Here is a 26920-nt window from a genome sequence, read left to right as displayed (position 1 = left end):
AATGCACAAATGGATTAACACTGCCTCTAGAAAGGGGAGCCATGTAATTGGAAAACAAGGGGAGGCAGAAGATATTTTGTTTTATGCTGTATACTCCTTTACACTTTTTGACCTTTACAACATGTTATGAACAATCTGTTCAAACAAATAACTAAGATAAAGTCATCCTAAAATGCACTTTCTCAGGCTTATTCTGGCCCTCCTCAGTCAGAATCTTTTGAACTAGGGCTTAGAAATGTTAATGTTTAGAATGGTCCCCAGATGACTCTCATGAACAAATTTGAGATCACTGCTTTATTATCTACAACACTATAAAATTTGCCCTTTATTGGGAAAAATTTAAGATAGCTCTGCCAAATTCAGTAACAACAACAAAAAAAAGGTGAATCCATTAAAGTAACTGTTTATAACTTAAATTCACAACTTATACTGACAATGTAATAGCATGACCAAACAAAAGGCTTGCTCTTTTGTCAATAAGCAGGAAAAAAATGACTTAAAATACCATTAACAAAAAAATCAGAGATCCTTTCTTACAGCAAGTTTGCATTTTTGATACCAGCTTATTCAAAGACATCAAAGAAACAACAGTGGTGAAGACAGAAATCTAATTTGGAATGTATATCATGTAACTAGGGAGTGGGTGAGAGAAATCAGTTTATCTGGGTTATCATTACTGGAACGTAAGCATGCACTGTAATAACAGGGAGAGCTAGTCTGAGATGCAGAGAATAAATCAGCTGCCAAAACAACTGGTTCAAGAACGCATTAGCATGGTGAGAACCGATGCTTGACTAGAGTGTTTATACAGTTTTAAAAATTGTCAAAGCAGAAGAAAAGATACTAACAGATACTGAAGTCAGTCTTATTTCATATAAGATAGTTAATGCAGATCTAGCTAGAGCTATGAAAACAATTAAGCCATGCAAAAAATAAATAATACTGAAAAAAATACTGAAAAAAATTTTAGTGGTATCACTTGTGTATCTGGATGAAGACACCTAAAATTAAATGCAAAAATTGGGAATTTGGGTTGAAAACATTTTTAGAAGATAATTAATTGCAAGATCAAAGGAGCAGACTCAGCTTTGCTGAGCATAAACTTTTGATATCTATCAATTTCAACCCTGTTACTAAATCAATGTACTAGCTTTGGTTAGCCACTCTGGGCTTCAGTTTCCTCATCTGGAAAATAAGTAATATAGTACCTTCACTTATTGTTATGATAGTTTTAAACAGGAAAACATATGAAAGATCTAGCATGATAATTATCATTAGTGCATGATAAGTATCAGTTTTTTCCTTCTAAGTAGGAGAACTGTGAGAAACATAATTCCAAAATTTTCACTGGGTGACTAAGTATTCAAGAGTAAAATGAGACCTGGAAAGATTAAAAAAAAAAAGACACTTGCCCAAGATAGAAAGATTGTGTATCACAAATTCGGAAGAAAAGCCCAAGTCTCTTGTTCCTCTAAGAGTCTGGGGGAAGACTGTGCCCAAGAAAGAAACTGAACCAATATGATACTGAATGATACACTTTTCTGGAAATTATGTGCCCAGGAAGTATCATTTGTCAGGAATAACAAGATATAAGTACCCAATAAATTTGAATATGGTTGTACGGAAACAATAAGTCATTTCAAAGCAGAAGCACTTATGTCAATTCTAACATATAATACATTTAAGCCATTATATGAATTTAAGTTTTTATTTGTGTATTTCACTGTAGTGCTGTGACAACAAAATGACATCTGTATACCAGAGCATACATATTAACAGTAAGATGTAACTTTTCATTACACCACTGCTAGAATATTTAGCTTTCTGTAGGACACATAAGCATGTAAGATGGCCACACCAAATAATTTTCCGGTTGTTTTCTTAGATAATCTTAATTTTTTTTTCAGTAATACTTTATCAACCTCACTGTTAATAGAACTGTAAATTATCTGGGTGATGGGGTGTAGGGGCAGGGGGAGGGATCATTCAACTGTTATACTGTAATAGTTGCTAGAGTAATCTCACACACACACCAATAAGGAACTGTCTTCATAATTAAGGGCTAGTTATTGTTGTTAGTTGCACAATGATAAAGTTCTTTGAAAATATTGGTTAGCCCACTTATATATGAAAAATGCCCTTTCCACTTATGCAGAAGAAAAAAATATTCAGAAAGTTATTTTTGGCCTTGCTATGTCAAAAAGTCAACTGTACAAAGATCTACGTGTCAAACCTAAAATTATAATTTTAAAAGTCTATTAAAAACAAAAATGTCATGCATTTTTATTATCAATTATGCAGAGGCTTTAAAACTGTTGCAAGACCATATATTATATATTAGCTTTTATACTGCTAATGCACAACTAACAGCAAACTTGATTAGATTAACAGAAATCTGTCTTAATTACACCTTTATATATCACACTAGAGAGACAAATGCCACAAGATCTGCAGAAACATTTAGTTCTGAGCACTTAAATGGCAGGATAACTTTTTGTGTTGTAATCCATCACATAAAGAATAACAAAAGGAAAAAATTCTGCAGTCTCACGTTACAAAAAAACGTACTGCTGTAAAATATTAAGAAGGCGTAAAGGATATCTGTAACACAAAGTAACAACTAGTATCAAACAGCAAATAAAACTAAATAAAAATATCAAAATACACATAGTAACTGAAGCACAAATACTGCATTAAATACAGTGAAGATTTAATAGGACTAGTTAATAAAAGACACAAATATAAGGGGAGCTAGGGCAACCAGTAAATAAAAACCAAAATAAAGGGAAAAAAATCAGAACCATTGTAATTCCCCAAACTGGAGCACAATTTTGTGGGGGTGGGGTGTCTTTCCATTCATATAATACCTAACACTGTACATTAAGATTTTAGTATCATAGAAAAACTTGGTTCTTCCATGAAATTCTTTAAATTCTCAATAATTTTTTCAAAGTAGACATCATTATGAATGAAAAACAGCCAACGAATGGGCACCTGTTGTTTTTTAACACTGTAGATTTACAGAAACTTTTTAAAAGTTATCATAATCTTTTTTGTCTTTTTTCCCCTCAGCTTCAAATCCATCAACTCCATCACTATCCCTTCTTCGTTTTCTGTTGTTGTGGATGTTGAAACGCTGGTTCATCTGTGGTAGTGGATCCATGCCTAGAACTTTGTGTATCTGGCGGAATGCAAGGAGTCGCAATGCAAACTGCAACAAAATGAAAATTTAGTCAAATTAAAGAACCAATATTAATTCTTATTAGGTTTACAGCCCAACATAACAATATAAAAAAGCATGTTTAATGAAAGAAACACCTTAAACAATATTAAGGTTCACAAATGAAAGACTGTATGTTCTGAAGTTTTTATTTTCAGGCTTTTCTGTGTGCATGCTATTTTTTTTTTAATGTAAGTTAAAAAAAATCAACAAAATTATTATGCTCATTAAAAAATCCTAAGACAGTATACAGCAAAGAAAAAAGCATCTCACTCATCAAATGAACCTCTCTTTGGTTCACATTTATGTATCTTGCATCTTTTCCTATGGATGCCCATGTGCTCATCCTCAGGCACATGTGCCTCCCAACACACACCTCCCCAGGTTTACAAAATGAGGATTATACTTCTTCAACTTGTTACTTAGTGAACAAAAAAAGATTTTTCACTTCTGTGGCTATGTATATATACAGGAATACATTAGGCATCAATGTCACAAGACCTCATGTGTCATAAGATATTTTGAGACATAGTTTCCCAATATTCTGCAGGATATTTAAGGAGATTCTACAGTCATTTGATTAAAAGACAACTTTCACTATGTGGTTAAACCTTCAATAGAACTGTTTAGACTACTTCCTGAGATATAATTCCATATAAGATTTGTTTTTTTTAAGTGTACAATTCAGTTGTTGCTTTTTTTTTTAGTATACTTACAATTTTTCAACATTAACTACTCTCTAATCCCAGAACATTTTCATCACCTTCCCAATGTTCCACCCTCCCCTCACCCCAAAACCCCATGGCCCAACAGCAGTCATTCCTCAATCCCTTTACCATGAGGCCCTTGCAACTACTAATCTACTTGTGTAACTTGACAGATTTGCCTACTATGGACATTTCATATAAACAAAACCATACAATGACTTTTTGCATCTGGCTTCTTCCACTTAGCATAAGGTTTTCAAGATTCATCTACCTTGTACATATCAGCACATCATTCCTTTTAATGGCTGAGTAATTTTCCACTGTACGAATATATCACATCTGTTTATCTACCCATCCATCAACTGATAGACACTTGGGATGGTTCCACTTTCTGGCAATTATGCATAATGTTACTATTTATGAGGTGAAACTAGGGATTATTTATCATAATAGGATATAGCATTTATTTAGAGTTACTTAAAAAAAGGTATTTCCCAAAGATAAACAGAAAAAGGTTTTCTTTTACATTTAAAGAAAGTATCCAAAGTTATCTGCTGCACAATAATGAACAGTAACACACTTTTACTATAGAAATATTGCTACTGATCATCAGCCTATTCTCATACTACTACTGCTACTAAGTCGTGTCAGTTGTGTCTGACTCTGTGAGACCCCACAGACAGCAGCCCACCAGGCTCCCATGTCCCTGGGATTTCCAGGCAAGAACACTGGAGTGGGTTGCCATTTCCTTCTCCAATGCATGAAAGTGAAAGGTGAAAGTGAAGTCGCTCAGTTGTGTCCAACCCTCAGCGACCCCATGGGCTGCAGGCTTCCAGGCTACTCTGTCCATGAGATTTCCAGGCAATAGTACTGGAGTGGGGTACCCTGCCTTCTCCAATTAGGAGTTTCTAAACAGAAGAGTACTTCAGTAAGGAAAACTACAGTAGCATCTGAGAAGCACTGTAAGCATCTGAGCACTCTGTAAGCTCTTGTTCTGCATGTGATTTGCATGTACTTCTAAATTCTAACAAGAGATATTTCTAATATATAATTGGAAATTATTTAAAAGCAAATGAAAGTTGATGATACGGAAATTATTCCCATATGAAATCATCTTGGAATTTTAAAAACAACATCAAAGAAGATGTAACGGTTTACTTAATCCTTTTTTGAGAGGGAAGATAACCTTACAAATGTGCCCTTTTAAAGATATGCTGCTCTATTGGACACTTACAGGAAGGCATCTGAATAAATGACAAAAGCTACATCTTGCAGAAGCAACTCAAAAAAGATCACTAGAGAATACAGATACAAAAACAAAGGTAAATATTATGGAAGGAAAAGAAGAAAAATCCCAGACAAAGGAAAAAAGCAAATTATTAATATTGGCACTATGGCCCACTAAGAAAGAAATAGAAATGGACCTAGGTCCAATCCATAGAGCTTATTCAGATTTCACCAGTTATACACACACTTGGTTTATGTGTGATGTATATAAATCTATGTAACTTTACCAAATGTGTAGGTTTGCATTAACCACCATCACAAGGCACTATACTATCACCACAAGACTCTCACCAGCCACATCTATCCTCACCCCTATCCCTAACTCTGAGGAATCACTAATCTGTTCTGTTAGTTCACAAATGTTATATAGATGGAATGGTGCAGTATACGTAACTTCCTCACTTTTATTTATCAAAGTATAGTTGATGTACAGTTATTAAATAATTAAAAGTGCCCAATACAGTGACTCATAATTTTTAAAGGTTATATACAATTTAGTTATTATTAATATATTGACTATTTCCCTATGCTGTAAATAGATTCTTATAGCTTATTTTATATGCAATGGTTTGTACCTTTTAATTCCCTACCCCAATACTGCTCCTTCCCACCTCCCTCTCCCCAATGGTAACCACTAGTTTGTTTTGTGAGTTTGCTTCATTTTTTTGTTATATTCACTAGTTTGCTGTATTTTCTACATTTCATATAAAAGTGATGGGCTTCCTAGGTGGTACTAGTGGTAAAGAACTTGTCTGCCAATGCAGGAGACATAAAGAGACATTGGTTTGATCCCTGAGTCGGGAAGATTCTCTGGAGGAGGGCATGGCAACCTATTACAGTATTCTTCTCTGGAGAATCCCATGGACAGAGGAGTCTGGTGGGCTACAGTCCACGGGGTTGCAAAGAGTCAGACACAATTTAAGTGACTTAGCATAAGTGATACACAGTATCTGTCTTTCTCTGACTTACTTCACTTAGCACAATCCATATTATTGGAAATAGCAAAAATTCTATTCTTTTTTATGGCTGAGTGGTATTCCACTGTATATATACCACATCTTCTTTATCCATAACTCTGTGCTGGTGGCTCAGACGGCTAAGCATCTGTCTACGATGCGGGAGACCCAGGTTCGATCCCTGGGTCGGGAAGATCCCCTGGAGAAGGAAATGGCAACCCACTCCAGTACTCTTGCCTGGAAAATCCCACAGACAGAGGAGCTTGGTGCAGGCTACTATCCCTGGGGTCGCAAAGAGTCGGGCACAACTGAGCGACTTCCCTTTCACTTTCTTTATCCATTCATCTGCTGATGGATACTAAGGTTGCTTCCTTATCTTGGCATTTTAAATAACACTGCTGTGAATACTGGGGTATGTATATCTTTTTAAATTAAAATTTTTTGTTTTGTTTTCTGGCCATACACCTAGGAGAAATTGTTGGGTCATGTAGCTCTAGTTTTTCTGAGAAACCTCCAAACTGTTCTCCACAGTGGTGGTACCAACTTACATTCCCACCAACAGTGTATGAGGTTCCCTTTTCTCCACTGACTTTTAACACTTTTCACTTCTTCACTTTTAACAAGGACATTTCTAACTACCTCCTAAAATCAGACCACTTTCTTCAAAGTCACATTAAAGGTTTCCTCCCTTCCAACTAAGAATTCTCTTATTAAGTTTTCAAATGCCCTGCTTCTTACCCAAAAAATAATTTCTTAAGTACCAACGAAGAAAAAAAAGCCACTTAGGGTAAATTGTCATCTTTCCTAGAAAATTAAACCCAAAGAAATTAAAACAAAACTTGTTTGATACACACCAACTGGAAATCTTGCGAGTCTGTAAAATATTCATAATGTTCTATTATTACTGACTCTTCTTCAAGTTACTTTTAACCTAACAATTTACTTTAATCCTGACCTCTTTCAAATTATCCTTGCCAGAAGAGACAACAGAACAAAATCTTCAGTCCAACGAGTGCAACTGCCTTAGACTAGATGGTTATTGTTTATAGTTGGTAGCCATTTCTCCTCTTAGTACACTTCTGGAGTCAAAAAAGCTGTATACCCAGAGGACATGAATAGTTGCTCTACTGATCCTGACATAAACAACAACTAGATTTAATGATCCTGAAAATACTGCAGTATTTTTATATTCATACAGGATACACAAAGAGTTAAAATAATAAAACTGAAGACTAATGAAATCTAGTTTAGAATATATCCTCTCTAAGAGCTTACTTACTAACGAAGCAGAATAATGAATACTACATGGTCATTTCTTCTAGAGGACAACTATAAAAAACCAAAACTGTAAGGGAAGTGATAAAACAAAGCCCTGGGATTAGGAACACAATGGTACCTGTGCACTGGATGTGATGTCTTCACGCTGCTGGTCAGTCATTGTTGCCAAGGTATCGAAGGGATCCTTCTCACAAGGATCCAGAAGTCCAGGACTACCTACAACAATCACCATAGGCAGAATAAAACATCATCATCATCCATTTGTAGAAGAATGAGTAATTCTCATTCAACTATCAAACACACAGACAAACATTAAAAATGAAGTAAAACTTACCTTTAAGAATAATCCCTGAAGAAATGCACTCAAAAACTCTTCTCAGAGCATCTCCAGGGCTTTGAGGACTAGAAGCACTACTGATTGCTTTCTCTACTAGTAACTCCATCGCCTAAAAACAAAAACATAAAGATGTGTTTGACAGCTTACAGCCCAAAGGAATTATTCATTTTCAGAATGACAAATACTTATGAAACCGTCATTAAAACCTTTAGAGATTGGGGCTTTCCTGATTGCTTGGTAGTGAGGAATCCACCTGCCAGTGTAGGGAACGTGGGTTTGACCCCTGGTCCGGGAGGATCCCTTATGCTGCAGAGCAACTACGCCCGTTGCCACACTATTGAGACTGTGCTCTAGAGTCTGGGAGCTGGAACTACTGAGCCCATGGGCCACAACTGCTGAAGCCTGAGTGCCCTGGAGCCTGTGCTCTGCAACAGGAGAAGCCATCGCAATGAGAAGCCTGTGCATCACAACTGGAGAGAAGGCCCTGCTTGCCTCAACTAGAGCAAAGCCCACACAGCAAAGAAGATCCAGTAGAGCCAAAAATAACAATAAACAAGAAAATTATTAACAACAAATTTTAAAGATTGAGAAAATCACACTGAACAAGTCACAAAATCAGAAAATAAAAATTACATGTAATATAAAATTAAAAACAATGAAAAAAAGGCAATATAATTTATATCTTAAAAATTATTTTGTAATGTGTACTTAATGAAGAAAAATAGATTAATGGGTTTTTTGTTTTAGATTTTCAGTTACTGCTATCCCTTTTCTATTAAAATATGACAGTCCTTAAAATTCTTTAGATATTTAGGGCTCACATACTTGTTCTTTAATGCCTACATACTAATAATACTGAAGAGTTATAGCAAGACCATATTCTACCAAGTAAAGATGACTTTCATTTTTTCTTTAAGAACAATTATCTAAATTTTCATTTAACATACAACTGTACTTCTATTATCCTTAAAATATAAATTATACTTTCACTGTAAATTACACTTGAGACTCAAAATGAGTTAATATCAATGAATAAAAGAAAGAAGTATGGATTTAGATCCAGAAAGCATTTTGAAGAGTTTATTAGAAAAATCTGCTTCCATTTAGATTCTAAAAATTAAGATATAATGTACAATTCAGTGGGTTTTAGTACATTTACAAAGTTTTCAACCGTAACCATTTTCTAATTCCAGAGCATTTTATCACCATCAAAGAAACTCCATACCTACTAGTAGCCATTCTCCATTCTCTTTCCTCAGCCCCTGGGAACCAATAAACCACTTCCTGTTTATATAGATTTGCATTTTCTAAATATTTCATACAAATGGAACCATGTAACAAGTCACTTTTTGTGTCTGGTTTCTTTTACTTAGCATTATGTTTAAGGTTTATCCACATTGCAGCTTTTACTCAAATTTTAAATAAAATCACGAGTAACAATTCAAAGAATCTAAACAGACTGAAACTAGAATGAAACCCTTAAAATGATACTTAAGTTTAAAATACTGAGGATCCATTTTTAGTTGTGTACTTAAAAAACTCATAGATTTAATTAAGAGTAAAAACTACATCCACCTACTCACCCCAAGGCCATTACTCAGATCTTTTAAGTAAGAATAATTCTTAAAAGATTGGACATGTGGAGGTTTTAGTTCCAAACAAATTAGGAATAAATTGTAAGAGAGATACGAATCTGAAGAGAGAGTACACATAAAAAGCTAAAAAAAAAAAAAAAAAAAAAAGACAACAGCTAGAAGCATGAAGTTTAAAAATCTGAGAAAAACAGGTGTTAATAATGATAGATGTAAATTAGAACAACAAAAAATTAAGATGGTTCAGTCTAATTCAGCTGAAGAACGTAGGAAGTTGTTTAAGACACTTAAAAGTTGTTCAAGACACAAGACCCTTAAAGAGTCTTCATTTAAAAATTTTCGTATTTTAAGGTGTCAGCTTCAGTTATCTAGGCAACTCTATGAATGCATATTAAACATTTTTCCTGTTCAGACAATTATTATTTCAAGATGTCCAAAAGATTGAAATCTTTGAAATTAAGGATTGTCAACTGTCATTTATGGAACCCCTTTGCCTAGCATAAATGGCTGGCATATAGAAAATACTTAATAAGTATCTATGATCAGAATACTTTTGGAAAGAAATGTGGAAATAATCCTGCTAATTAAAGAAATCAAGGGTTGTAATTAACAAGTTACTAAAATACAAAACTGACGTCTTAAAATACGCACCATTCCAAAAATACTTCAAATTTTTAAGTACTTTTAGAGAATGTTAAGGAAAAAACAAATATTCAATAATCAGCTATAACACAAGTGCGTGCATACTAAGTGCTCAGTCATGTCCAACTCTGCAATGCTAAGGACTGCAGCCTGCCAGGCTCCTCTGTCCATGGGATTCTCCAGGCAAGATTATTGGAGTGGGTTGTCATGCCCTCCTCCAGGGGATCTTACTGACCCAGGGACTCAACCTGAGTCTCTTAAGTCTCCTGCGTTGGCAGGTGGGCTTTTTTAACTACTAGCACCACCTGGGAAGCCCCAGAATATAGATATGTCAAGATACAAAAATATTAAAGGTAATCAATGCTTTTTAAAAACCTGCTTATTGACTGACCTCTAGTGGGAATATGTAATTTATACTTATGTATTAAGATAGAAACTAAATAAGAACCAAGAAAGAAATTTATGAATCACATATATTGAATCATAGTAAAACTAAGTCAACTATCTGCCTTCTGAGATCATTTGCTGTGAAGCAAGCAATTTAAAAATGTTAATTTTCTATGGAACGTGGCTGGTCTCCAAGCAGATGTCTACAGTTAGGAAAGCAACAAAAGTAGAACATTAGGAGGTTTATACACTCTTAAATGCATGCATTCAAAAGTAAAAGGACAAAAAAAGTAAAAGGACAACATCAAAGACAAACAGAATCAAATAAGGGAAATGATTACTCAGGCAATAATGTAAAGGATTCTGATGGTAAAAGTTACTTAAAATACAAATGCTCTCTTAGATATTATATGTTAAATGACATGAAATCCAGGATTGCAATATTTGCTTTAGGAAAACATTCACGTGGTATATATTCTTCCTTCCCATCTTTAACAGTAGTAACTTACTCCTGCAAGCGAAAATGAAAGTTATTTGCCCTGTGATGTCAGTGTTCTATCATTTAGAATCTCCTCACTGGTTCTAAAACTGACAGACAGGAGCTCTCTCACTACAAGTCATCATCACTAAAATCTAATACACTCTTCCAAAAAAAAATAGGGTTTTCCAGGTGGTTCAGATGGTAAAGAATCTGGCTGCAATACAGGAGAGTGGATTTGATCCCTGGGTCAGGAAGATCACTTGGAGAAGGGAATGGCTACCCACTCTAGTATTCCTGCCTAGAGAACTCCATGAACAGAGGAGCCTGGGAGTTACAGTCCATGGGGTTGCAAAGACCTGGACACAACGGAGCGACTACACTTGAAAAATAAAATATGTGAAAAGATATGTGGAGCACATAATTTAACTGCTATATGAACAAAAAGAACAATTATGGCCTCTCAGCATCTTCTTTGGGGACTATCTCATCATTTCACAGATGATTCTTTTTTTTTTTTAAATAAAAAAAGATAAAATTCACATAAGTAAAACCCTCGCCCCATCATACAGTTTCTCCTCATTCTCTCATTCTCTAAGCCTCAGGCAACCGCCAACCTGCCTCTATCTATCTGGATCTGCTTTTCTGGATATTTTATACAAATGCCATCATATAATGCATAATTTTTTGTGTCTGGCTTCCTTCACTTGGCATGATGTTTCGGAGGTTCATCCATGACAGATCATTTTCTTTCATAAAATATTCCTTAGCTTAATATAGATTTAAAAAATAAAATATACAATAAACATTAAAACACTAACTTTTTGCAAAAAAAAGGCCTTTTTGCAATTTACAGCAGGTATACCATTCTAAAGAAGTACTAATCTAAAGGAGATTTCTATTCTACAAGGCAATTCTTAAGTCAGATCAACCTTACAAGAGAATTTACCTATAGCTTTCTTTACTCATCACTATAGATTTAGGACAAAAGAAGAACTAATTTGAAGGCAGTATACTATTTGCTGTACTCACTGTAGTGGTAAACACTAAAGGCAGGTGTTAGGACTTAGATTTATTCAAAGTAAGTAATCTGAAGGCTAAACAAAACTGAAGATCAAGTTCACAAGAACTTCAAGTTTCTTTCATGCAAACCAAGAAAAAAGTTACTCTCTGCTTAAGGTGACAGTACGAAGCCAAATCACAAGATCTTTTGCCCCCCAAACCTGGTTATGATTAAAGAATTATGTATGAAGCACACTACCATCACCCAAACAAATATAAAATGGCTTCAATTAAATGGAGGAAAAGGCCAGTGAAAGAGTTTTTCTAAGAAAGTGAGTGGGCTTGGGCAACTCTCCATTTACACTTCCCTAACTGGCTCTTTAGAAGAAAATGGGGAAGGGGTTGGCAGCTGAGTGGGAAAAAAAATCCAAAAATTTCACCAGAACTCTCCCAACTCAGAGAGTAAGAACAGGTCATGTTGTGGGCAGCCTGAGGCAAAGAACTTTTTCTAAACATAACCACCTTTCATCCAAAAAGAGAGAGGAAAAGCAACAGAATTCATCAGTTTGAAGGCTCTTTGCGGAAGACAGGTAGGGAAGAGTAAAATTCCAATTATCCACATCTAATTATCTCTAAGGATAGAGAGAGATTTGACTAACATGCAGATAAAACAAACAAACAACAAAAAAAAAATAAGATCTTTCGAAGGAGGAAGAAATAGGGGAAAATTAATATCAAAGCCTGCTGTGAACTCTCAATGCAAGTTTCCCAAAGTGGCTTCACACACCTCAAACCTTCTGCTGATTCAGGTAAACAGAAAGCTGTTCTTGAAAGGAGATGGTGAAGAGTTTCAGGAAAAAACCAGAACAAATTCTGCACAGGCAAATGCTCTAGGAGGCCATCGTGGGTTTTAAATCTGAAGCCTAAAGGTGTGCCAAGGGAATCTATCTCAAAGACTACCACAGCACATAGGGAACAGAAGAGAGAAAACCCATGTCTGGAAACTCCCTGGCAGTCCTGTAGTTAGGACTCAGAGCTTTCATTGCTGGGGCCTGGGTTCAATACCTGGCCAAGGAATAAGTTCCTTACATGGGGCAGCCAAAAAAAAGAAACAGGACACACGCAAGAGAGAAAGCCAAACACTACTCCTTTCCGTAAGCAATCCTTAAAGCAGAGCTCACGGGGGAAGAAACAGAAGTATTTTAAAAGGTGTGAATAAACTAAGACAGCTCTTGTTTGCATGTTTTAGTATCAAAGGATGACTTAGAAATGGAACTGACAATGCTAAGCCCTAAAGAAATGAAAAAAACTAAAACAAACCAGGCGTGTTATCTTTGCATTTGGGTGGAACACAGAGTGAAATATTTCCTATGGGCTTTGAGAGTCCCTTGGACTGCAAGGAGATCCAACAAGTCCATCCTAAAGGAAATCAGTCCTGAATATTCATTGGAAGGACTGATGTTGTAGCTGAAACTCCAATACTTTGGCCACCTGATGTGAAGAGCTGACTCATTTGAAAAGCATCATCTTTCCTGATGCTGGGAAAGACTGAAGGCAGGAGGAGAAGGGGACGACAGAGGATGAGATGGCTGGATGGCATCACCAACTCAATGGATATGAGTCTGAGTAAACTCTGGGAGTTGGTGATGGACAGGGAGGCCTGGCGGGCTGCAGTCCATGGAGCTGCAAAGAGTTGCACACAACTGAGCGACTAAACTGAACTGATGGACTTTGAATGATACTGTTAAGTCACTGCTTTTAATAAATGTATCCATCTGGTGCAAATATTGAGAAGGAGATTTTGTATGTGTAAGGACAGACAGTATGTGAGAACTCTGTACTTTCTGCTCAGTTTCGCTGTGAATCAAATTTTTATTATTTAAAAAATAATATTTATTTAGAAAATAATTTATTCTGGAAGAATTATAATTTAAGGGAATGAAGATACAACTGTCAACATTTTGAGTTATAGAGAACTTAATAAATAAAAAAACCAATAAAATTAAAACCTCAAGGTTGAAATGAAAAGGAAGACTGCAGAGCTAATTAAGCAAACTGAACATTACTATAAAACTAATAAATGAATTTTAAATAGTAAATATTGGGACATGGGTAAAAACCAAATTACTGCCAAAGAAACAGTAACAGGGGACAAAAGAGTAAAGAGAACAAAGATTAAAACAATCACAAAGATAATAAATATATAGGACAAAGGGAATTCAATATAAGGGTAATTGGTGCTAGATAGCATATTCAAAAGCAGAGACATTACTTTGCCAACAAAGGTCCATCTAGGCTATGGGTTTTCCAGTGGTCATGTATGGATGTGACAGTTGGAATGTGAAGAAAGCTGAGTGCCGAAGAATTGATGCTTTTGAACTGTGGAGTTGGAGAAGACTCTTGAGAGTCTCTTGGACTGCAAGGAGATCCAACCAGTCCATTCTGAAGGAGATCAGTCCTGGGTGTTCTTTGGAAGGACTGATGCTAAAGATGAAACTCCAATACTTTGGCCACCTCATGGGAATAGCTGACTCACTGGAAAAGACTCTGATGCTGGGAGGGATTGGGGGCAGGAGGAAAAGGGGACGACAGAGGATGAGATGGCTGGATGGCATCATCAACTTGATGGACATGAGTTTGGGTGAACTCCAGGAGTTGGTGATGGACAGGGAGGCCTCGTGTGCTGCAATTCATGGGGTCGCAGAGTCGGACACAACTGAGCAACTGAACTGAAAATAGAGGATCATATTAATCATTTGTCAAATGTGCAGACAAAGATTTGAGTGAAATGATGACACTAACAACAGATTCCAGGACATTACTGGTTACTAAAATTCAAGGATAAAGACAGAATTTTTTTAGCAACCTGCAGAAAAAGTAAAGGCAAGAAAATTAGGCTGGACTTATGGCAGCTCAGATGGTAAAGAATCTGCACAAAATGCAGGAGACCAAGGTTCAATCCCTGGATCGGGAAGATCCCCTGGAGAAGGGAATGGTTAACCACTTGAGGATTCTTGCCCTGGGAATTCCATAGGCAGAGGAGCTAGGAGGGCTACAGTCCATGGGGTCACAGAGTTGGTGACCCCATTACTAAGTGATTAACATAAACTAGATTTAGCAATACTCAATGCTGAAAGATAATGGAGCAACACCAAGAAATGGAGGAGAAAAAATTGCGACCTAACAATATATTTTTCAATAAAGTAATGGTAATTTGCAAAGATTCTCAAACATGAAAGAAATTTTAAAAACGTAAAACACTTTTTGATAAAAACTACATGATAATAAAATGCAGTCAACCAAGAAATAGAAAGAGGAAACCCCAGTAAAGCCTTAGTGGTTGGCACCAAAGCATTTAAATAGAGAACATTAAATAATTAAAGGGAATATATTGACACATAAGGTAAATGTAGTTATTTTTAAACCTTTAAGATTTAAAAAAGCATTAAGTGTAAACTTTCCTGTTTTCTAAGTGGAATCAGCATTCCCTGAGTAAAACAGATAAATCAAGAAACAGGTTTGGACACATTAAAATAAATGAATGAAACAAATGAAAAAAAAATTAACAAAAACCCAAGAGGACAGGAGTAGTAGGAGGAACTGATCATTTTCTCAGCTTTTATAGATGAGAGGTTAACAGATATTATCTAAAATTGTTAAACAGATGCATGAAAATACCACATAAAACGGTATGGTCAACAACTAATTGTCTAAATAATCAGAAGAGAAACATATTCACACATAGAAAAGAACAAGAAAAGGATAAGAATTATGGCAAAGGATAGAAAAGTACCAGAAACATACCAGATAAATGCTAATAAAAACTAGAGTTTAGGAGGGTGCAGTATAGCTGAAATATATGAAGGGGATTTAGAGGTTAAGCTTCCAGCTTTTAGATAAGAAAGTCACAGGTATATAAGTGCACATAGGGAATATCGTCAACAATATTGTAGTAATTGGTCTTACTGCAGTAATCTTTTCACAATGTGTTAAAATATGGAATTACTATGTTGTACACCATAAAACTAGTAGAACTGCATTATAATTGTCTTTTTAAAAAGGCTAGAGTTTTGGCAGAAAGTTTTAATGCCCTTTAGAATGACAAAAAGTTCAAACTCACAATAATGATATAATTATTAAATGTTTTTATGTCCTAAATGTTATTGAAACAAAATAATAAAGCACAAACTCTAAAAAACACAACAGAAAGAGCAGATTTTAACTTATCTTTGTCACTCCATGGACAGATAAAGTAGACAAAAAATATGAAGGAAAAGAGATAGAAAAACAAAGTAACTGATGAAGTTGAACTAAGAGGTACATATTATATGCTGAGAACACATTTTATAAAGTGCCCACACTTTATAAAAACTGTACAGATTAGACCACAAAGAAAATCTTAAGATTCCCCATATTGCAAATAGAATATATTTTCTGCTTCCCAGGTGGTTCAGAGTAAAGAATCTACCTGTCATACAGGAGACTCAGGTTTGATCCTTGGGACAGGAAGATACCCTGTAGAAGGAAATGGCAACCTACTCCAGTAATCCTAGCCTGGGAAATCCCACAGACAGAGGAGGCTGGTGGGCTATAGTCCATTGAGTTGCAAAAAGTCAGACATGACTTAGCAACTAAACAGCAACAGAATATATTTACTGCATTATATGCTAGATGGGGAACAGTGGAAACAGTGTCAGACTTTATTTCTGGGGGCTCCAAAATCACTGCAGATGGTGACTGCAGCCATGAAATTAAAAGATGCTTACTTCTTGGAAGAAAAGCTATGACCAACCTAGAGAGCATACTCAAAAGCAGAGACATTACTTTGCCAACAAAGGTCCATCTAATCAAGGCTATGGTTTTTCCAGTGGTCATGTACGGATGTGAGAGTTAGACTGTGAAGAAGGCTGAGTGCCGAAGAATTGATGCTTTTGAGCTATGGTGCTGGAGAAGACTCTTGAGAGTCCCTTGGACTGCAAGGAGATCCAACCAGTCCATTTTAAAGGAGATCATCCCTGGGTGTTCTTTGGAAGGAATGATGCTAAAGCTGAACTCCAGTACTTTGGCCACCTCGTGCAAAGAGTTGACTCATTGGAAAAGACCCTGATGCTGGGAGGGATTGGGAGCAGGAGGAGAAGGGGACGACAGAGGATGAGATGGCTGGATGGCATCAGTGACTCGATGGACCTGAGTTTGAGTGAACTCCGGGAGATGGTGATGGACAGGGAGGCCTGGCGTGCTGAAAGAGTCGGACATGACTGAGCGACTGAACTGAACTGAACTGATGCTAGAAAAATGGAAGTTATTTACAAAAGAAAGAGCAACTCTTCTTCAGTCATGTAGAATTAAAAAACTGCCTCAAAATTACTCTTGGCTTAAAGACAACATTGAAATCAATTTCAAACTGCAGAGAATATAAAGAGAAAATATTACATATATAGCTAAAACCTATGTTCAGCCTTAAATAACACCTTTAAAATTTATCTATATAATTAAAGAATGAGTAAATTAAACAAGTATCCAACTCAAGAAGTTTGGGGAAAAAAAAAAGAAATTAAACCCAAGGAAAATAGAAAATTAGAGATGAAATTAGAAATTAATGAATTATAGGGGGGTGGACAGGAGGGAGGTCCAAGTGGGAAACTATGCATGTATTCATATAGTTGATTTACTTCATTGTACAGGAGAAACTTATACAACATTATAAAGCAATTATATTCCAATTATAAAAAGAAATTAATGGATTACTAAGAAGGAAAACAGCATATCTGGCAGCTAAGTCCAAGGAGCTGGCTCTCTGAGGCGAGAGGGAAAAAAAAAAGGCAAAATGGATAAATTACTGCCTAAGTTGACTCATTGGAAAAGACCCTGATGCTGGGAGGGATTAGGGGCAGGAGGAGAAGGGGACAACAGAGGATGAGATGGCTGGATGGCATCACCTACTCGATGGACCTGAGTTTGAGTGAACTCCGGGAGCTGGTGATGGACAGGGAGGGGCGGCGTGCTGCCAATTCATGGGGTCGCAAAGAGTCGGACACAACTGAGCGACTGAACTAAAAGGATATAATGTTGAGAGCTATTTAAATGTCAAAATACTGACATTTTGGTGTGCTTTAAACTACCAAAATACTGGTATTTTATGTTATATGTACATGATTCCATAGACTGGCCAGCAGCTTTCTTTGCCCTCCCGGATTTGTCCATCATTACTCTGCCAAGGCCCATGTTCCCCCAGTTCCTTTGACCTGTGCATCCTCTCTTTCCACTCAGTTCTTACAGCTCTGCACCCTCAAAGCAGAGAGGGTCCCTTGAAGTTTATGGCTCTCTCTGAGAAAGAGAAAAAGCAAGGTGTAGGGTAAAGGCCCATCTGCAGTGAGACTTTCAGACTTCAAGAATAGCTGAGGAGTGGCCTGAGAGTCCAGTCTCAAAAGTACTGAAGCTTAGACATACTACAACAGAAAAAGTCTCAAGGACACCTGGGTTATACGGACTGAAGCTGAAAGAAGCAGCAAGTAAAATGATAATGTAGAATGCTTGTACTTTTATATATTAAAAAAAGTTTAAGTTATATAATGCACATACATTTTTATATTAAAAATCTACCAATAATTCAATGAATTTTCATCACAAGTAAATACTGAAACACCTATTGGTTATTTTGCTCCAATACTGCACCTGCTGTTACTGACTAATCAATCAGAGAATTGAAACAATAAAGATGCTATAATAGGCATTTTTAAAACTTTAAGAGCACAGAACTCTATTATATAAAAATTTGAGTATCTGGTTGAATGGGTCAATTTTTCTAGGAAAAGTTGCCAAAATTAACCCCAGGAGAAGGAAAAATTAACAAAACAGTTACTCACAATAAAAGAAATCAAGAAAGCGCTACCCTCTTTATAAGGGCCTGGGAACTGATAGTGTCAAATGAATTTTACAAATGATCAAAAAACAGTATTTCTGATGATCCTAAAAACTGTTTCAGAGTTTAGAGAAAGAACAAAAGTTCTAAATTAATTTTTATAGAATTAGTCCAAATCTAACAAAGACAAAAATAAAACAAAAAACTTTCTGTATTGTCACTGCAAAAGTGATGATATTCTACCAATTATCTATTAATTCAATACAGTACTACTTAAAAATAACTAAAAGAACTTTGGAGTTCATCAAACTGAACAAAATGGCAGTCAGATTCTTTTGGAAAAAGAACATGAGAAAAACAAAACAAAACAAAATACACTTAAAAACAGAAACAAAACCCTGAAACAGTGCAAGATGGTGTTTATAATGAGCAGCAGAGAACGGAGAGGGGGAAACTGATGAAAAGGACATCTGAAGTTTAAAACACACTATGAAATTTTAAAAATTAAAAGAGATTAAGGACTTCTTTGGGGGTCTAGAGATTAAGAATCCACTTTGCAATGCAGGGGACATTGGTCCAATTTCTGGTTGGGGAACTAAGATGCCACATGCTGCAGGAGAACTAAGTCCATGAACTCCAACTGTAGAAGCTCAAGCACTCTAGAGCCTGTGCTTGGACTAGGGTCCATGTACTGCGAGGAAAAATCCCACAGGACACAATGCAGATTCCGTGTGCCGTAACTAGACTCGATGCAGCCAGTTAAAGAAATACGTAAAAAATCAATAGAAAAAAGCGTTTAACAGAGAAGACTGAGGAATGAAAGACTATTGTAGAAACAGGCCTGCAACAAAAGAACTTTGGTTTAAGAAAGGGTTCCTCTTCCTCAGTGCCACTGATAACAAGTATCGACAACCAAAAATATCTCCAAACATTACCAAATGTCCCGAGGCAAAACTGAAATGTGGTTGAGAACGACTGGTTTATGATAATGGTGATATTTCAAAATGGAGGTTGGGAGAATGAACATCACTACTAAATAAAATGCTAAATGGTACTGGAATAATTGACGATTGGTCTGGAAAGACATATTGCTGGATCTACCTCTAGTCCATTTATGATTTTCAAATTAATTTATAATTATACAAGTAATGTATGTATATTTTATCCTAGTAAAATCCAAACATTATAGATCTCTAACCTAAGCCCACCTCTCACTACTGAGAGATAACTCCTGTTGTAATACAGAATATATCCTTCCAGGAGTAAATAAGCAAACATCTATAATAAACATAACTTGATTGGGGGGAAAAAGCTCTAGAAGAAAGCATGTGTGAATAATCTATAACCTAAAACATATGAGAGAGTATTTTGTAGACAGAATACAAAGTTGTTCAGTCATAAAACACTAATGGATTAGAATTTGTGAAAATTTTAAACCTTTTATAAAACAGCAAAAATTATTACGTTGAAAAGCAAAGGAAAACTGGAAAAATTATTTTAATATAGGTAAGTGCTAATTTCTTACAGAAAGTAATTATAAATTATGAGAAATATAATAATAGGAATTGGCAGTTAAGAGAAAAATACTTATAAATGCCAATAATTACTTAAAGAAATTTAAGTAAAAAATGAGACTCCATTTTTTACCTAACGTGTTAAGAAGTGTGATCTTATCCCAAAGTTAGTGAGGATGTGAAGAAAATGCTGAGTTCAACAATTTTCGGTAATTTTAAATGATCCACCTTTCCCAGTTACAATCAAAACATGTTCTTTGACCTTGGAATTCTATAGCAATTGACCCTAGCCATCACATGTATATAATACTCATAAAAGCATAACCATAATACAATGAAAATTTAATAGCAAAAGACTGCAAACAATGCAACTGTCCATCAGACAGATACCAGTTAAATAAAATATGGCATGTCCATACAAACGAAACACCAAGTAGTCAATATAGCTCTCAAAGAGCTCCCAGAATTAAGATAACCCTGGCTAGTCAACTCTCCCTAACCCAACTCTAGAATCTGTAGGTTCAGTTATACTTTTGAATGAATCCTTCTATATCTGAATTTTTGCTATTTAGAACTCAAATATTTGAACATCAAAGAGATATTTGTACATAAATAAAAAAATAGGAATATACACGACATGCATATAAGCATTTCTCCTTCCTGGAAAAAAAATCACAACAAATTGTGCCATGATAACTTGCCTTTAAATGATGAGAAGGCTTTCACTTCTTATTTTGTGCCTTTCTGCATTATTTGAATTTCCTAATTTTATGCATTTTTTTGCATAATGCTTATTTTTAAATGTTAAAAATTCCTTATACATTATTAAAATAACAAAATCCTGCATAGGGAGATTAATAGCTCATTTAAAATTTTCTTTGTATCTTTATATATGTACAACTAATAATTGCATCTATAAAAGTAATAAACACTGTGTGAAGAGTAAAAAAAAAAAGAGGAAAATACAAAAAGAAAAGTATAATTCTTAGCAAGTTAAACAGTCTGATAAGACCCTAGGATTTCTCATGAGAAAAAGAAAAAACTCCATTTAGGAAATGGAAATAAAGCTGATAATTAGATGTAAGATAAGGCTATAAAAAACTGCAGAAATATTTCTGAGATGTTTATTTTTCACATACAGTTACATATTACTTACCCAGCTTGGAAAATCAGACCAAGTTGGAACTCGCTGACAGAGGTCCCGGAGAATACGTATGATAATCACACAGGACTGTAGACCATTAGCTCTAGCCTTGAGAGCAACACAAAAATCAACTGAATTAATCTTAGAAATATTAAAAATATCCCTTGATGAAAAAAAAGTTAAAATACCACTGTTCAATGGAAGCTCAGATAAAAATAAAACAAAAATAACCACACTTAAAATTGGATTCTATGAGCTGCCATTTACAGCAATATTTTATGCCAGGGTTAGTATTTAAAAGCTGATATTTTAGGTCAAAGTAAACAGATTATACAAGAATAATTGTTCTTGATCCCCTGTGAACCTTGACCTGTGTTCATTTAAATCAGTAAACTTAAAAAAAAAGTCTGCCTACGTTAGAAATAAAAGAAAAAGTAAAGAGCTAAAAAGTTTGTCTAGGGACTGAAAGATTAAGGAAATCTGTTTGGTTTCCTTTCTGTGCCTTTGCATAACTGCAAAGTCACTAAACCAAACAGCTGCTTCCTCACCTTTCATTCCCTACACTTATTAACTTAAGAGAAAGAGGGGAAAAAATCTTAAAACTATACACAAAGCTTTAAACACATATTCCATTATTTAAAGCAAAGTTAATCTGCAGCCTTATGGAATATAATATATATACACAAACATGTGATGTTCCTGAACAAGTCAGCTTCAAATATAGCCACTAAAAATAAAAATAAAAAAACCCAAACTACAAAACACCCCCAAAATCCTAGTTTATTGTCAAATTAATAGTACCTGCAATATGCAGATCTTCATACCCAGCCTTCTATGTTAACATATTTTCTGATATTTAAAGTAGTATTGCTTGGGCAATCTTTTGAAATGTTTAAACACAGTTAAACATGTTGTACTGAACTACTCTCTCATAAGGCTACAAGAAAAAAGTAAAATGATGTTCCGAACCTGGAACCACTTAGCGTGGCGTAGAGCAGCCAGAGCGTCAAGGCATTTTTGCCTGTCCAAGACGTCCGGTGGGTCTTTCACCATACCCGAGGTTACATCTAAAATGGATTGAATTGGCAAAATGCAGTGAGGAATGGGTGTTTGACCAGGTGAGCAAGACACTTCCTTAAAGTAGCATCAGTGTCACACGAGCCATTTGAGGGTTTTGTCAGCACTTTAAAGTAACCCAGGAAGTTATTTAACAAATTTACATAAATCTAATATGAAGATCAAGAATTGAACTCTTTAATTTAGAAATATAGTAAGTAATTTCTACAAATATAAACCCTACCCCACCAAAAGAATATCAAAAGGAAGGATTACTGGATACAGTGCACCAGCACAAAGACAACAAGAGGGAACACAAAAATCCACCTTAATAAATGAGAATGTACAGTAAACTATCCTGTTTGTTCAGTATTTTAAATGGTCACAGGTTATTTTGGGACTAAAATGTCAAAGAACTAATGATAAATATGGGATGATCAATGTAGTAACAATCACAGAAAAAATAAGGAGCCAAAAACAGGCATTTCTAGGAGTTCAATGATTTCTCTTCCACAAGAGCACTTTAGTTGTAAAGGAATACGAAATGCCCTTTAAAATTCAAAGTTCCCATAAAGTATTCCAAAGAAAGAATAATTGGAGAGAAACAATGAGTAAAGTAGAAAAGGGCAATAGGAACTAGCCTGCTTAAACAGATTAAGTATAGAAATAGAACAGATACAGTAAGCAGAATGGTTTGATGATAAATATGCACAATCTTTTACGTTATAGTTTATAATAACTGATTTTAATCAATTATTATATAAAATATAAATGAGTTATATAAAACTTGAGAAGAAAATCTGAACCTAAATCAGGGCAAAAACTTTATATTAATAAAACTAGTTGAAGGGCCAGCTTACATTAATCTAAACATATAGGTAAAATGTATATAAAAGTTGCTAATCAAACTATTCATAACTAAATCTAATTCACAATTCTTGGTGATATTTAAACATTTTCTAAATATAGGAAAATAACATGCCAGGCAAGTAATTTATTGAATTTAGCAGTCTTCTCGATAGAAAGCACCCAAATTAAAGCACATTTAGTATATGATTTAATAAATCATTGAGGGTACCAAATGAATATGAGACAAACAATGAAATATATGATAAAAGAACACATGAAGGATAATTTTAAGAGTACCACTGCAACTCTGGGCAAGTTATTTGATGGTATATTTTTATATGAACATTCAGAAATCTTAAAAGATACTTGTCCTTATTTGAGTAGAAGATATATTAAAAAGCATATTTTAAAAGTGATAAAAATTGTATCCCTTGTCTGGGCTTTCTTTTCTTAGTTCTTACTCCTTAAACAATCAGATGGCATGGATTTTCAGAGAACATATTAGAAGGGAGATTTACAGACACTCAAAAAACACTGTGTGGCATTCTGAAAATGAACACTGAAAGAGGAACTTGGGCACTAAGAAGAGAGTAGCAAGTCAGAAATACTAGTAATTTTAAAAAACCAATAAATAACCTCAAAATCTGCAAGATCAACTACTGAATCCAAAACTATAGTGAACATAATTAAGAAATGGGCTATTCTGAAAGAAGGAAAAAGGACACCGGAAAGCACAGCTAATTGAAGAACTAAAAAAAAGAAACAACAACAAAAAACCACTCCCCAAAGCAAGGTTATAAAACAGGCTGAAGAACCCTTTCCATGTCTCTTATTTATGTTATTTGCTAAAGCTAAAATGCAAATAGGTGATAATGTGTAATCTCTAAAGTTTCTGAATTTTAATGTTAATTCATGTTTTAATTTCCTCCAATGTAAGAAAAGTTTTCTTTTTGCACACAAACATTTATAACTTCGGAAATTTAAATTAATGATACAATTTCAAAGATGCCAAGACACCTATTGCAATTTAAAAACAAATTAAGAGCTATAAGTAGGAAACTTCTGTCAAATTTAGAGTGTGGATTTTTGCACCCATTCTATATTTCAAGTGGATTAACCCCTTAGATATATTGTACTAAAATCATACTTGCTTCCTAATAACCCAGTTAACAAAACAAAAATTAATTTATTAAAAAAAAGCAAATTCTTACCCTACAAGAGGTATTTTATGAATTTTAAGGGGTTAATCACCAGTTAGAAGACACGCTGTGTCCACACTATTTTATGATTAAAAGTTAATGGGAATATATTAATTTAAATTAACATGGTTATGTAAAATATATAATCCACCCAACAATTTAAAAACTAGTGTGAACACTGCTCAATTCTAGAAGAGACAAAGACAAAACAAACAGAACAGCCACACAAAGGACAATAAATGCCAGACTCTGCATCCAATATCCCTCTTTAAATCAAATGGCAGGTGTGACACTGAGCTTTTGAAAACCTTGGTCAAAAATCCTTCCGATGTCTTGGCAGCAACCCCTGACAGGAATCAATTCCCTCTGCTAGAAGGCTTTGGACCGGGCCTGATAAGCTAAAGGTGGAAAAAAACACACACAATACTTGACTTGCTACAGAAGAGATGCTGTAGCAAGGGTTAGAACATTTGAACATTTTAAGTTTCACGTCAATTAAAGGTTTACTTAATGTTTAACTGTCAAACACAGTACTGTAAAATAGATCTGTCATGTGTTTAACAGTTATTTGGGAAATTTAATCATATCCTTTAAATAATTTTTGGTATTAAACAGGACCATTACGCATTTAAGAGCCTACAACAACTACGTGCAAGTCACCAGTCTCACGGTTTACAAGTACTCTTCCGGCAAAGCCTTCCTTACCCCTGGACTAACTCCCCAAAGCAAGCTAGAGGCTTTAAATGATTTTAAGACACAGAGCATTCAGAGCTGCAGTGAGGGAGAATACATACCGTTATTCTGCAGCAATCTTCATAATGAGGCTAAAGACATGGTTTACTGCAGTTATCTGCAGCAAGGAACACTATCAGTGTTTCTACACTTTTTGCACATCCAACTTTTCAGCTCAGTGTCTTGAAGAAAATCTTTCAATTTTGGACTGATCATTTCTTTTACCATAATACTTATGAGATTCAGAACAATAATTCTAACTCAAGTCTGGGTCAGACAAAAGTATAATTTTGTTTCCTTTAGAAGGGATAGGTTATTACAGATGACTACAAATATGATAATTATTAATACTGCACAAATTTAAGTAAACCTAAATATAACTGGACAAAATGCGCTCTGAAATAAAGTTAAGTGGTTATAATTTCATACTAAATACAGTAACTTTTATGTATAACATAATCAAAGATTTCCTTTTCAAATCCTAAGAGTCATATGCTGCATCTGAATTGATCAGATTGACTCAGAAACTGTTTTTCCAGCAATATCCACAGCCAGACCTTGAGTGGAAATTCATGCTCATATAAAAGAACCTTCACACAAAACCCACTTATTTTTAAGATAAAAGCTTATACAACGTCCAAGTCCTGATATGTGGTATATCTATATTATGTATGCAAAGTTAGGCAAGTCTCTTAATGATCGCATTTTTAGTAAAAATGTTGTTTTCCTGGGTTGTGTAAAGCCCAGTGCCTTAAAAAAAAAAAAAAAAACAAAACCCTGCTTTGCTGTAAGAAAACAAATTTAAAGGGATAGTAATTGAGAGCCTACTCATGCTATTTTAGACAAATTAATTTTAAGTATTCTTTTCTCCTCTATCTGTATCACAAAGAAATATTAGTGTAGACCATATAACTCCATATTCAACCAATTAAGATGTACGAAAACAACATGAAAGGAAACAAAGTAAATTTTATCTGACCCATAAAACAACAGAACCAACATACCGCAGACACTGACCATGCTTTTTGGCTTAAAAGCTTTTGAAGCTTTGAAAATGTTATAGGACAGTCCCTAAAGCAACATTGCTGGCACCAGCAGGATTTCACAGTCTAGAATTGTAAAGTAAGTTAAAAACCCCTAATTGTGCTATAACTCATTAACTACACCTACCATCATTTATTTTTCAAATCTCTGGTAGAGAAGCGGGGGTCAGATGCCCAAATCTAAGTGCATTAGGATGCTCTGCATTTACGAAAGCGCTCCAAACCAAAGAGCAACCTCAGAGAACCAGAAATATTTACCTCAGGACAAGCCAAATCCATGATTACATATATAACAATGTCTCTTAAACTGTTATGAGTATTCAACCAATTTTACTTATGAAACTCCCTTGTCTTTTTTAAAGACAAGAACAATGACTTAAGAGAAGTTAAATTTGTGGCCCTTTACTAGCAATAGTTAATTTTTCATATAGTCAACTATGCTTATGACTAAGAATAATTTAAACTTTTTCCAGAAATCTGAGGTTAGCAAGAAAAGAAAAAAAAATCAAGAAAATGAATACTATGAGTGTTTTATATAAAAGTATATTACTAAAAACACACTAATAAAAGATCTGGGAAATAATCTTAAGCAAAACTAGTTGCTATGTAAGTCAAATCTATCAGATTCATATGTA

General features: G+C 34.9%; 1 protein-coding gene across 3 annotated transcripts in view; it reads right to left on the bottom strand.

The window, feature by feature from the left end:
• ZFR (zinc finger RNA binding protein) overlaps positions 1602 to 26920 on the bottom strand; it is an 86385-nt gene continuing 61066 nt past the window's right edge. For 2 of the 3 annotated variants that reach the window (XM_018065619.1, XM_018065620.1), the window contains 5 exons: positions 22376 to 22473; positions 21419 to 21514; positions 7783 to 7894; positions 7567 to 7664; positions 1602 to 3211 (listed from right to left, as the gene is read on the bottom strand). In XM_018065619.1, the coding sequence (XP_017921108.1) occupies positions 3032 to 3211; positions 7567 to 7664; positions 7783 to 7894; positions 21419 to 21514; positions 22376 to 22473 (584 nt within the window). In that variant the 3' untranslated portion in view covers positions 1602 to 3031. Of the gene's footprint in view, positions 3212 to 7566; positions 7665 to 7782; positions 7895 to 21418; positions 21515 to 22375; positions 22474 to 26920 lie in introns of those variants that run through there. The other variant, XM_018065621.1, reaches the window with a different exon arrangement.

Source organism: Capra hircus, chromosome 20 (assembly GCF_001704415.2).
Source record: "Capra hircus breed San Clemente chromosome 20, ASM170441v1, whole genome shotgun sequence".
Classification (NCBI taxonomy): Eukaryota; Metazoa; Chordata; class Mammalia; order Artiodactyla; family Bovidae; genus Capra; species Capra hircus.
The sequence above is the reverse complement of the archived record's forward strand: the minus strand, read 5'-3'. Positions and strand labels throughout refer to the sequence as shown.